The sequence below is a fragment of the Penicillium cosmopolitanum genome (assembly GCF_028827165.1).
Source record: "Penicillium cosmopolitanum strain IBT 29677 chromosome Unknown utg000013l:1.0-859999.0:1.0-860633.0, whole genome shotgun sequence".
Lineage (NCBI taxonomy): Eukaryota > Fungi > Ascomycota > Eurotiomycetes > Eurotiales > Aspergillaceae > Penicillium > Penicillium cosmopolitanum.
In genome coordinates, this window is record NW_026622683.1 from 823,526 (window position 1) to 835,726 (window position 12,201).

The 12,201-nt window shown below is 48.8% G+C and overlaps 6 protein-coding genes across 6 annotated transcripts; 2 read left to right on the forward strand and 4 right to left on the reverse strand.

The window, feature by feature from the left end:
* Positions 1–253: 253 nt before the first annotated feature.
* On the forward strand, positions 254–1,911 carry N7509_014269 (uncharacterized protein; the record flags this gene model as incomplete). The annotated part of the gene is made up of 3 exons (XM_056638906.1): positions 254–574; positions 627–685; positions 738–1,911. The coding sequence occupies 3 exons, from the start codon at positions 254–256 to the stop codon at positions 1,909–1,911; spliced, it is 1,554 nt and encodes a 517-aa protein (XP_056480895.1).
* A 326-nt stretch (positions 1,912–2,237) lies between these two features.
* Positions 2,238–2,483, reverse strand: N7509_014270 (uncharacterized protein; the record flags this gene model as incomplete). Its single annotated transcript, XM_056638907.1, has 1 exon — positions 2,238–2,483. The coding sequence occupies one exon, from the start codon at positions 2,481–2,483 to the stop codon at positions 2,238–2,240; it is 246 nt and encodes an 81-aa protein (XP_056480896.1).
* Positions 2,484–3,060: 577 nt separating this feature from the next.
* Positions 3,061–4,005, reverse strand: N7509_014271 (uncharacterized protein; the record flags this gene model as incomplete). Its single annotated transcript, XM_056638908.1, has 1 exon — positions 3,061–4,005. The coding sequence occupies one exon, from the start codon at positions 4,003–4,005 to the stop codon at positions 3,061–3,063; it is 945 nt and encodes a 314-aa protein (XP_056480897.1).
* Positions 4,006–4,354: 349 nt separating this feature from the next.
* N7509_014272 (putative sterol glucosyltransferase) lies at positions 4,355–7,178 on the reverse strand (the record flags this gene model as incomplete). The annotated part of the gene is made up of 6 exons (XM_056638909.1): positions 4,355–5,165; positions 5,239–5,589; positions 5,662–6,025; positions 6,085–6,242; positions 6,295–7,000; positions 7,067–7,178. 6 exons carry the CDS (start codon positions 7,176–7,178, stop codon positions 4,355–4,357), a joined length of 2,502 nt encoding a protein of 833 aa, XP_056480898.1.
* Positions 7,179–7,654: 476 nt separating this feature from the next.
* On the forward strand, positions 7,655–9,315 carry N7509_014273 (esterase/lipase family protein; the record flags this gene model as incomplete). Its single annotated transcript, XM_056638910.1, has 2 exons — positions 7,655–7,917; positions 8,022–9,315. 2 exons carry the CDS (start codon positions 7,655–7,657, stop codon positions 9,313–9,315), a joined length of 1,557 nt encoding a protein of 518 aa, XP_056480899.1.
* Positions 9,316–9,685: 370 nt separating this feature from the next.
* On the reverse strand, positions 9,686–11,801 carry N7509_014274 (MDR family MFS transporter; the record flags this gene model as incomplete). Its single annotated transcript, XM_056638911.1, is given in 4 exon segments — positions 9,686–10,431; positions 10,443–10,509; positions 10,569–11,375; positions 11,514–11,801. 4 exon segments carry the CDS (start codon positions 11,799–11,801, stop codon positions 9,686–9,688), a joined length of 1,908 nt encoding a protein of 635 aa, XP_056480900.1.
* Positions 11,802–12,201: the final 400 nt, after the last annotated feature.

The window sequence follows — 12,201 nt, forward strand, 5'->3', positions numbered from 1 at the left end:
GCTTCGCAATATTTTGTATCCTAAAAGTTCGCATGAACATTGCAAGAGTCGGGCGGGATTTAAAAAGAGAGCGAGCTCCGGAGCGAGAATCTTGGCATGCCAAGCTCCAAGCTGCAGCTTGTAGATTTCGTGATCGGCCTCCAAGATTACGACGATCCGAAAGGATCAGACCTTGAGTATATGAAACCTATAAAGCTTGTCAAAATCCTCCGAAATTTTTCGAAATTGTCCCTCTTCCACCCAACGCCTAACAATGACGAGCATATCTGGGACCAAGGCACATTCAAGTTCGGATGAGGTGCCATACTCCCCACCCACAGGGCTATGGAGCTATATCCCGTACTTCAGGAAACCTGAAAATGTCCTTCTCTTTAAGCTGGACTGTTTGCTGTTGACATGGACTTTCATCGCTGGAATTTTGAAGGAAATGGACCAAACTGCTACCACCCAAGCATACGTGTCGGGAATGAAGGAGTCATTGAGCTTATATGGCAACGAGTTAGTCAATTTCAACATTTTCTTTTCGGTGGGATATGCCATCGGTCTTATTCCGGGCCAGCTAATTCAAACTAAAGTGAGTGGTTCTTGAAAGACCCGACCGCGTGGATATAAGCTAATAGTTCCAGATTCGCCCTTCCCTCTTCTTGCCCTTTTGTGAAATAGCGTGGGGTATTTTGGTCACCTGGTTGGTTTTAACGAAGTGAATTACTCCATGTATTATCTAACATCCCTGACAGCATAGCTCAAGCTCCTAATGCTAAAACTGTATATGGATTGCGTATATTACTGGGTCTTTTCTCCGCCGTCTTCTGGCCTACTGCCGTCTCGCTGATTTTCAATTGGTATAAACCCGCCGAATTAGCCAAGAGAGTCGCATTTTTCAATGTTTCCGATGCAGCGGGAGGAATGTTCATAAGTGCATTGCAAGCCACTCTTTACAAAAACATGAATGGCGTTCATGGAATCTCCGGATGGCAATGGCTATTCATTATATCGGGCACAGTCACAATTGGCCAAGGACTTCTAGGCCTCGTCATCATACCAGATACGCCGGCTCTTAGTCGCGCTATCTGGATCACAGATGCAGAGAAACGTATTGCAAAGGAGCGCATGGCTAGCTTCGGCGCCGATACGTCGAAAATTCTCCCCGCTGCAGTCCTCAAAGAAAAGTTGCGAAAGTTAGCATCCCACCCGGTGGCTTACTTCTTTCTTCTAGCCTTCACTTTGCAGGCTTGGGCCAGTCGAGCAAACTCTTATTTCCCCCTCTACCTGGAAGGATTGAAAGACTCGGCTGGAAATCTTCGTTTCAATACATATCAGGTCAACGTCATACCGATAGGAGGCTATGCACTACAGATCGTCAGTAATCTGGCCCTGAACGCATTATCTGACTGGAAATACTGGCGCTGGCAGATCAGCATAGCTCCATGTTTTCTGTTCGGGGTTGTTCTGTGTGTTTTATGTGCCTGGCCTTCCGACTACAAAGTCGTCTTGGCCTTTTATTTCCTGACATATGCGACAAATGCGGGAAGTCCGTCACTTCTGTCCTGGATGGCTGAGCTACTGAGAAAGGAGCCAGAAGCTCGTGCCATTCTCGTCGCTATCACTGTTACGATTGTCTATGTTGGCCATGCGACCATTCCACTCAGGGCCTGGCGAACAAAAGACTCTCCGACATATCCTATTGGGTTTCCTCTTGCAACTGCGTTTATTTTCTCGTCCGTCGCTGTCCAGCTTGGTATGTTGTGGTGGCAGCGGCGCTACAAAAGTTCGGGCGATGACAATTTTGATGCACAATCCCAAGTATCTGTGGTCGCTACAAGAGAGGTGAATGCGAAGTCTTCAGGCGAGGAAGCGATAAAAGCACGAGGAGATTCGAAGACTCCAAATCCAGAAATCTCTGAGGTGTAAAAGGTCTTGATGCTTAGTATCAAAGCAGCCTATAAAAGTCCTCATAAATCGTGGATTGTTTATAACTCTGATATTCAAGTACTTCCTATCGAATAAATAGTTATGAAAAGAAAGCCAAACAAATAAAATAGCAACTGAACTGGGTGTGAGCCCCGTCATCATCTATCACTGACGATCATAGTACATCCGAAAATCTTTTGCCCGGTCTGCCCCATTATATATTCGCGAAGGTCGTCAATGTGCGTGAAATAAGCAATTTTGTTAAACTCCAGGCCGGCAAAAATCATTCCCACTACCTCATGAAAACAAGTCTTGAGAAGTAAAGATCATAAATCACCCTTGGTCGCAAGAGGATTGAGGTCACTTCCACTTCCACATACGCTGCGTCGCTTGCGGCCGTCAGTGTCAATCTTTCCTTCCTCGTCGTGTATATACATGGACCTTCGGCGATGCTTCTTGCCGTTTTGCCGTTTGATGCTTCGCTGATCTGCGCCTTTGGCCTCGATAAGGATTGGCGATGCGTATGCAAGTTCAGAGTCTGATCCCCAGGAAGAACGGGCAAGTGTAGACATTGTGAGCTCGTATAAAGAATGGTGTCGAATTAATAGGGTGTGAAAGATTGGAATAAAAGGAAAAAAGGAAAATGCATCTGAGGGCTGCTAAATAGACCATGGTCCTTCCGAATCCAAATTAGAATGTACTAATACTATACAAATTTGGATACACTTGATCCATCTAAAGCATTTGTCAATAAATCAAGCAGAAACAATGTGTAAGTCTATAATCTACTGAATAATCTTGAATTCTTGATTAAGTTACTTTAACACGGGTTCGAAGGAAAACAGCTGTCGGAAGTACCTCTGTTGCCGTGAAGCTAGTAACATCTAAATCTAGCAACCGCGCTGACTCACCTCCACACCCATGGAAACCACTGCCTACTACTAAGCCCGATTCACCAGTGGAAAAGTTTTGGTACTACGAGACAGTAATAGGCTTTTTATAAAAAAGGCTCATAATAAATATGCAATCAGTAATTAATGAACCGGCCAATAAGGACCTTTGTATGGCTGGCTGGATCAACCCTCAGATGAACTACTAGTAGAGCGTTGGTGTTAAATTTATCTGAACATTCATATCATCTGTTTCAATTCAGAGTCGTCGTACATATTCTTCCACTGCTTTCCCAAAGCTCTCCCTCGTCGAGAGGCCGAGACTGAAAGCCAAGGAGACATCAAAGTTGCAGGGCCACGATTGAACCAAGTCCGCGAAGTTGGAATCCTCCACCTCCTCTATTAAGTCCAACTTTTCTCGACCAGCGACCTTTGCCAGAGTTTCTGTCATCTCTTGAATCGTAACCAGGATTCCTGGCGCATTTAACACTCGCCTATGCAAAGGCAACGCATTACCAGCCAAACCAAGAATACAAACCAAATTTGATACTATATCATTAATGGAACAGACCCAGAACGCCTTCGATCGATCCTTCGTCGGCACAATGCATTTCTTCCCTGCCAGTGGCTCCCTGATAATTCCGCTGAGAAAGCTGCTCGCGGCTTGCGCAGGCGGTCCTGGCCGAATAACCACTCCAGGTAAGCGAATCGCAAACCCATCAATATACCCTCGTCTGGTGTAGTCGTTGATGAGCGTTTCGCATATCACCTTTTCGCTTCCATATGACCCCTCGGGAGTGGGATACACATCTTCCGTGATTTTTTGAGGCAAAGGCCGGCCGTATACAGCAATACTAGAGCCATAAATTACCCGAGTATGCCATCCTTTCTTCCTGATGCAGTCCAGTAAGTGGCGTGTTGCATCGACATTCACTCTTAAGCCCAAATCAAGGTTTGCCTCTGCGCCAGACGACATGATTCCATGGAGAATGTATACAGCATCCACTTTCTCAATGAGAACAGCTTGTGGCTCTTTGACTAGATCTGCTTGGATGCATATTGCGTTTTCGGGATGATTTGACGAATGCGGGGTAGAGAAATCCGCTATGTCGGTCAGAATCAGTTTGTTCTCTGGATTTTTGAGGAGCTCTCTGGCTAGGTGTTGTCCAACAAAACCGCCGGCACCAGTGATTAAGATTTTCATGTTGGATGAGTTAAATTCAGACTTCAGAGATGGAGTAGAGACAAGACTATCTCCAAAGTTGCTGGCCGAATTTGACGAGGATACTCGGCAAATGACCGAAACGTTGCACCAGCCAATGAACGATGGGGATTGCCTCAAAAGTACCATTTTGAACTTCGTGAAATTTAGAAGCGTGCGCGACTCCCATATCTAACACGTGTACGCTCTCATGGAGCAAACGTGAGTACCCAAAATCGTTCTCTACCTACGTAGTTGAGGAATTTCTGTTCTATAATCATTATTCCACTATTCATTAATTTGAACCATCTTGACGGCTATACTTGAATACAAAGACGCCTAAACAAGCGACTCATCTAGGCATTGAGCTCAACAGAATCTCAAAAATCTGTATAATTTCCTCTTGCTCTTCCTTCGATAAATTCAATCGCTGCGCATGCGCATAACCCTCCCTTAACCTCGCAGCAACAATAGCCTTAGGAGTCTTCGTCCTAAACGCAGCCTCGATGCTCTTCGAAATACCATGGAACGGGTAAGCCATCAATCCGATACCAGCTTCAGCGAAAGGCAAAGTGTTAGCATTGCATTCAGTTGCACAAACAAAGCGACGAAACTCACCAGAAGGCATCTTCGTCGCCATCCCCAAAGCGCCCCTCGTAAGACCCTTGATAGCACCATCCTTCCCTCCATCCAACGCACCCTTCAACGGCTCGGTAAACATCCCCGCTACGCCCCCAGCCATACCGCCAACAAAATTCTTCCCGCCAACCGCGATACCCGATTTCCAATCAGAAACGTGTCCGTATTCCTTCGGCTTCTCGCCGTAAAGTTGCGGTGCCCGTCGGAACCCCTCAGCTGCCGCGTGTGGAATGTCAACCATCACGCCTCGCAGATAGGTGCCGGAGAATTTCCCAAAGCCTTGTAACCCCGCGCCTGCCATTTTACCCGCTGTTCCGAATGAGTCCTGGCGGTTTTCGAGAGATCGGGATGAGGATGGATCGCCCGTCGCGTTTGTGCGACTGCGTTTGAATTCTTTGTATGGGTTGTAGAACATTTCGCCTGTTGATTTTGCCATGTTTGCGCCCGTTGCTGTTGCTGCGGAGAGGACGCCTGTTAGAGGGTCCCAGCGTCGATTGACGATCAAAATTGGGTTGGCTGGGTAGCTATTTGTCTTTAAATCAGTATTTGTTTCTGACGTGGGATTGCTGGGTGGAGGGGGTTTAAGATTGAGCTAACCATTTGATGTTTTCGGAGTTAATCTTGTTGTGCTCGATTAAGACCTCTGCTGCTGTCTTTGACAAAATTAAACGGTGTTTCTCATTCTTATATTTCCACACCGCGACTTGATCGGGCATGATACTGCATCGCATTCGATCGAGCGGTAGATTCCGGTGGAACGAGTCCACTGCTGCCGACACGCCTGAGTCGGCCTGCATCTTGATAGCAATTTCCTGTGCAGCTTCTGATGCTTCTGGCGTCAGGCAAAATTGCATTGCAGAAGCCAGGAGCTCAGGCTCAAGGTCTTTATGCGGGATTGGCTCGGGGCCAGCGCCGGCTTTGGCGACCATATCGCCCCAGAAGGGTTGACTGGGTAAATGTTAGCAATATTTCAGATATCATATACAGGAAGTCAAGGAATGGAGCTGAGTGAACACATACTCGCCGAAGAACGGTACAATAGTGGTAGGCTTTCCATTTTGCAGTCCGCAGGCAGTCGTTCCAGCGCCACCGTGGTGGACTACTGCGGCCACCTGTTGGAAAAGCCATCCGTGCGGGCAGTCGCCGATATAGTAAATATTCTCATCTGAGGTTCCAGCGAGTTCACTCCAACCCTTTGAAACAATGGCTCGTATGCCAGCCAGCTTGACCGCTTCAACAACTGTCTTAATGAGCTTTTGAGGGTCATCAACGACGATACTGCCAAAGCCAATATACACAGGGGGTGGCCCTGCTTGAAGGAATTCTGCCAGATCTGGAGGGGGTGTATATTCAGGGGTATCTGCGAAGAAGAATCCAACGACATCTGTCTCGATTAGCTGCCGATAATATCTGCGATCCTGACTCTTTGATCTCAAAACATACCGATATGTGATGGCCAGTCAGTTGGGCGTGGAACTAATGCCGGGGACCAACAGTAGGTGAACGGAATTTCCAAAGCTTCCGCTAAACAAGGGCCCTCTGTAGCAGGAACCGATGCGAGATCAATAGACGATCTAAATCGATTAATCACATCACCCAACCTGCGAACTCTGTCAGCGAACAATACCCATGGATATGGAGATTCAAACATACCCCTGCCACGTCAACCATTCCACAATCCCATAAGAAACCCAATTCGCCGTAGGCGTATTCATAATCTCCGGGTTCAAACTCTGACTCAAGTTCGCCAACGGATGAGGAAACGCTCTAGTTGTACTCCAAGGCATAGTAAACATCAAATGAACCGGGATGCCCAACGCCTGCGCACAATGCACATGAGCAAAACTCGGCGGATTGGCAATAATCGCATCAGCGACAAAGGGTTCCTGACTCGTCGGATCGTCCGCGATACAAGATCTCCAACACCCATCCAACATTTCCGCAACCATTCGCTGTTTCTTCTTAATCTCGCCATCGCGAAGGGTTTGCATTTGCGGTATTAGTCCGGGATTCTTGACCATGTACGCCATGAGTTGTGCCGGGTCGCCGCCAATAGGGAAGAATTCCAGAAATGAGTCCTTGACGAATTTCTCGAAGACGCCGTGCGTGGCGATGCGGACTCGGTGGCCGTGACTTTGGAGGGCATTTCCTAGTGCGATGAAGGGCTGGACGTCACCGCGACTGCCGACTATTTGAATGACGATGTTGAGTTTTATGTCGCAGACCTGTGATGGTCGAGGTTCAGTCTGTTGAGACAGTGGTGGGTAGTTATCTTTCAGCTCTTTCAGCTCTTGTTTTGCGATTTGGGCCAGTGATTTGGCGAGTTTGGAGTTGAGGTTAACATCGATACGTCCATCGGCTGTTGTTTAGTTAGCTCTGTGGCTCAATATTTGAATAACTGCGCATCCCACATCCTCCTACTTACTCTTAACATCGCCTGATTCGGCAGTCACCTGAGGGTCAACATATGGAGTGTATGGTGGGGGGCTGGGCTCTCTGTTGGTGTCCGCGCGGTCGGGCAGTGGAGGTTTCTCCATGTTGGCCAAAATGAAGGGGACTTGACCGCATGTGAAGAAAAGAAAGAATAAATCGATTCAGGTCAGTAAATAGAGATTAGTTTCAAACCCATAGACTACTGTGTAAGTTCCACGATTTCAAGTCTCTTGTGCAACTTGTTGGCCGTGGCGAATCTCATGCCCCGCGATGTCCCAACGAGCTTCAGCCACGCAGGCACTAACGAAGAACCAATTATGACGGCCAAAATTAGATTAGCGGGTCATCTCCCACTTAAACCAACCCCTTTTGTCCACTTAAACTCCAGGGCACTCGTCAGTGGCAAACGGGCCGTGCTTAACGACGATCCACACTTGCTTCCCCCTCCTCTCCACGAATTGTGGCTGTGCGGAAACTAATGAGACGAAAGGTGGAAACCTGCTTTAATTATGACCGCATGTCTACAAGTATTATCCCCAACCCACCGTCTTCTTCGCGACGATGCACGGCGCGATCCGCAATGGCGCCAACCACTCCTGCGATAGCCTCTCGCTGTCGCTACCCCCAAGCCGGGGCTTTCGAGCAAAATGACAAGAGAAGGCTGTTGTTGATTTATATCCATGGATTCATGGGCTCCGAGGCGAGCTTCCAGGAGTTCCCCGCTCACATTCATGACATGTTGACCGCATTATTGAGTGATTCGCATGTTGTGTACACGCGTATTTATCCTCGGTATAAATCCCACGGGGAGATTCAGTCTGCAGCAGCCCAATTCAGTGCTTGGTAGGTCCTCCGAATAGAAACACACACTGTCACACCGTCCCGCCGGGCCGTCCCGTTCGTCTTGAAGCCTTTGTGCCTAGGCTGATGTAGATCTATCTATCTAGGCTGGCCCCTCACGAAGCAGATGACCTCGATATAATCCTGCTGGGCCACAGTCTCGGCGGAATCGTCGCAGCAGACGTGGCCCTTTTACAAAAACATCAAATTCTGGGGCTAATCAACTTCGACGTACCCTTCCTGGGCCTTCATCCGCGCGTAGTACCAACAGGTATTCTCAGCTCGATGCCAAAAAAGCCTGGAGACGTCGCGCCAGAAGAAACGCTCGCAGATGAGCAAGCTTCTCTAGGCATGGATCCCGCCTATAAACCGGCAACACCACCAAGACCAGCAGCGCCAGATCCGAATTTCGATCGGCCGTGGAGAAATGATATTCGACTACCTAATCGCGGATTCCTCAAGGGGGTGATGCATTTTGTCAATAAGAATACCGACAACCTTGCACGATCAGTCTTCGACCGGGTGGTGTCATCTGCGAAATTCGCGGGCTGTGTGAATAATTATTCTGAGCTTCGACGGCGATATCGCCATCTTATGGAGTTGGAGGCTTCGAATCGCGTGCCGCCTCACTCGATTAAATTCATCAATTATTATACAGCCAGCACGGGTCGCAAAAAGCCAAAGAAGGGGGATGATTCTGCAACAAAGACGGACTCCGCACAAGAAAGTCCCAGTCCCTCTCTTGAAGTCGAAGAAGAGGAAATAACCGGCCAAGATGAGAAGTCCACGACTCCTACACAGCAGACGCCTGCTATCGAAAGATCGCTAGAGAACATGAGCATTTCTTCAGAACCCAGAACCCACGAATCTGGAGCCGATGAAGCAGAAAGCACTGTCAAGACCAACCCAGTCGAGGAATCACAGTCCAAATCCTCCTCAACTTCAACATTAGCAATAATAGACGCCGAACCCATCCCAGAACCCTCAATCGAAGACGAAACAACATCAGAAAGCCAAATACAAACCCCTGAACCCACACAACAACCCCTCTCCCCAACACCATCAGAAACCCTCCGAGAAGCAAGCCTCCACCTCTCAGAAAGCACCACAAGCGGAAATACAAGTATAACAACAACATCCAGCTCAAACTCAAACTCAGACCCCAGCACACCAAAACTGCGGAAATTCATCCTATTGCCAAAGAATCACTGGAAATACCACGACAACGCACACTGGACCGCAGTCGTAATGCAAGATATCGACGAGGTCGAGGCTCATCAGTCTATGTTCATTCCGTCTGGTGCGCATTATGATCCTCTCGTTGGTGATACGGTTAGCTTGATTGAGACGTGGGTGCAGGATGAATTGAGTAGGAGGTTGGTTAGGGAGAGTTTGGATTAGATTTAGATACCCGGGTGGCTACTTGCTAGAGTGATCTTGGTGGGCATTGGTACTTGCAGAGGCAGGGAGGGGGGGAGAGGTTTCTTTTTACATCGTCAATTCGACTAGATTGCGTACAGTGCATACATAGCATACTACCCTAGATCGAAGAAGCATCTAATCTACAACGAAGTTACGCAGCAAACATGGCCAAGCTTCCAGCTCTCAGCCAATCCATCTGAACCAAACCGAATCTAAATCTAATCTCATAAAAGTAATCATACAATCAATATACGTACAAGCATATCTTTTCGGCCGTTAAAAAAGAGTCAGGAGTAGAAAGAAGCATAGTAGGGTTCAGTTCGGTTAGATTCCCATATAACCATCCCCGCTAAACCCACCCACCCCCTTCACCAGGACGATGCCCACTGGCAGCAGTCGAAGGGCCAAGTGTACTCAGCCTTCCACCCGCACCAATAGAACTCATCCTAATAGTACGTCTCCTAGCAATCTCCGCCTCAGTCTTAACAGCTTCAGCCCTCGTCTGCGGCTGTGTCTGACCGTCCTTCTCAGGCGTCTCAGTCTTAGGCTTCTCCTTAATAGAAATCCACTCCATGAAAATCGGTCCCAGAATCGAAATACTCCCCGTCGCAACAGCCACGTAAAGGGCTTGCATGACTGCATCATTATAAGCCGCCATAATCGGTGGTAATTGGGCCTTAGGCACTGAGCTTCTGAATCCCGTCGCTCCGCCTGACAGGACAAGAGCCGCTGTTTCTTTTGACAATGAACTGAGAAGGTTCTTGATAAGTCTATTCTGGAATACGCTCTCTGCAACGGAGAGACAGATTGTTCCGCCGAGAGTTTGAACGAACGTCAGGATTGATGTCGCGATGGCCATATCCTCTGCGTCAACGGCGACCTGTGAGACTAGCATGACGTTTTGAACGCCGAAGCCGACGCCTGCGGCTAGGAGGACTTGGTAGCCGAACCATTCTGGCATTCCTGAGTTGACGTTGAGGGTTGAGAGCATTCCTGCTGCGATGGCGGTGAGGACGGAGGAAATTAGGACGAAGGGGGTGTAGTAGCCGATTACTGAGGCGAGGACGCCGGCTATGATTGCGAAGACGACGATGCCTATTTCAGACTGGGGAGATTGTCGATTCCGGATGTGGTGGCTGATACGCCTTTAATGGCTTGAAACCAGATGGGGAGCTGTGTAAAAGTTAGCGGAGGGGTTGCTTAGTATAAGTGGATAGGATGCGGGGACGAACATAGTAGGCGACGACGAACATGGGTGCCGAGATACAGCATGCGTACCAAGCGGCGCCAAAGACACTTCTGTTTTTCATCAGGCGGACGGGCACGGTAGCTCTGTCCTTTTGCCAGATTTGAATACCCACAAAGGCTGCAAAGAGCAGGGCGAAGAGAATCATCAATACAATAATCCGGGCGTTCTTCCAGTCATACTTCGAACCGCCCCATTGCAGGGCGAGGAGTAGACAAATAATCGAAGGGATCATGGTCAGAGTACCAGGGAGATCGAACTGTTTGACCTGCTCTTTCCACGGGAGCGGTTGCACATCGCCAGCCCGAGTCGGCATAAGGAAGAAGATTCCAATAGCAGTCAACCCACCGAGTGGTAAATTGATCCAGAAACACCACCGCCAAGTAAGATGATCGGTAAAAGCCCCGCCCAGAATTGGGCCAGCCACACTGGCGATGGAGTGCATGCTGGACAGAATACCGATATAGATCGGGCGAATGCGTAGAGGAACCGTATTGGCGATGATAATGATAGCCCCAGAGAATAAGCCCGCAGCGCCGATACCAGCAATTGCACGGCCGATAATGAGTGAGACCGAGTTAGGCGCAATGGCACAAACTAAAGAGCCAATCTCGAAGATCCCCAGTCCGCTTAGGAACACCCATTTCGCAGAATAAAAGGTGTACAGCTTGCCGAAAAATAGCTGCACTGTACAATTTGTGAATAGGAACGAACTACCGTACCAGCCGACATCATCGAGAGAGTTGAAAGAATTGGTGATTTTCGGAATCGCAGTCGCTAAAATGGTTCCGTCCTGCAGGAGTGTTAAATGTCGCGTGTCGCGTGAAGGAAGGGGTAATTTGCGGACGGATGTGATGTGATTGCGCCGCGCCGGGGACACCAATGGCGACATCGACCCCAACAAAAGGAGGGAATGACGAAGAGAACTTACCAAGGACAAACAAAAGGTAGCCAGACATAAACAAATCGTTAAAGGCACCAGCTTCGCATAGGAGACTTCCTCGGTAGATTTGCCGCGGGCTGTAGTGGGGTTAGGAGAATCGGGCGATATAGGCTCCTCCGCTAAGATCGGTTTCGTGTCGTAGTCTAAGGGGTCGAAGTGCTGCCGATGCGAGTCGAACCGCTGCAGCTCGAGGTCATCCTCCTCTTCAGGCGGATCCAAGAACGTATGCAATGGCATTGGCGCGGTGTGATAGTGGTCATCCAGAACACGAGCCATTATCGTAGAGGGGGTCTGGAGTGGTGGGTGTTGGGTTGTCTATGTATGACGAGCGCGTCTCGACTTGACTCGATTACGATTTTCCCGGATCCATCCCTTAATCCGCTTTGTGATACAGGTCCTGAAATTCAGTTCATCTGCAAGCACTCTCGTTGGCGCGCTGGACCCACAAGGGGTTCTTCGCATGCCGCGGGCCCGTGGACAGCGAGGCGTTTCCTGCGCGTTCGGAGCAAAGATCGGCGATCGAGAAGCGGACAAGAATGTGCCGGAATGCTTCTGTCAATAAATCTGCCGTCATCTTTGTCCTTGGTGGATGATGGTTGGTTCTTTCTAGTTGCGATATTCCCATTTTTTTCGAACAGTTTCTCGTCTGTGAACTGTGCAGAGGTGTGGGTCAGAC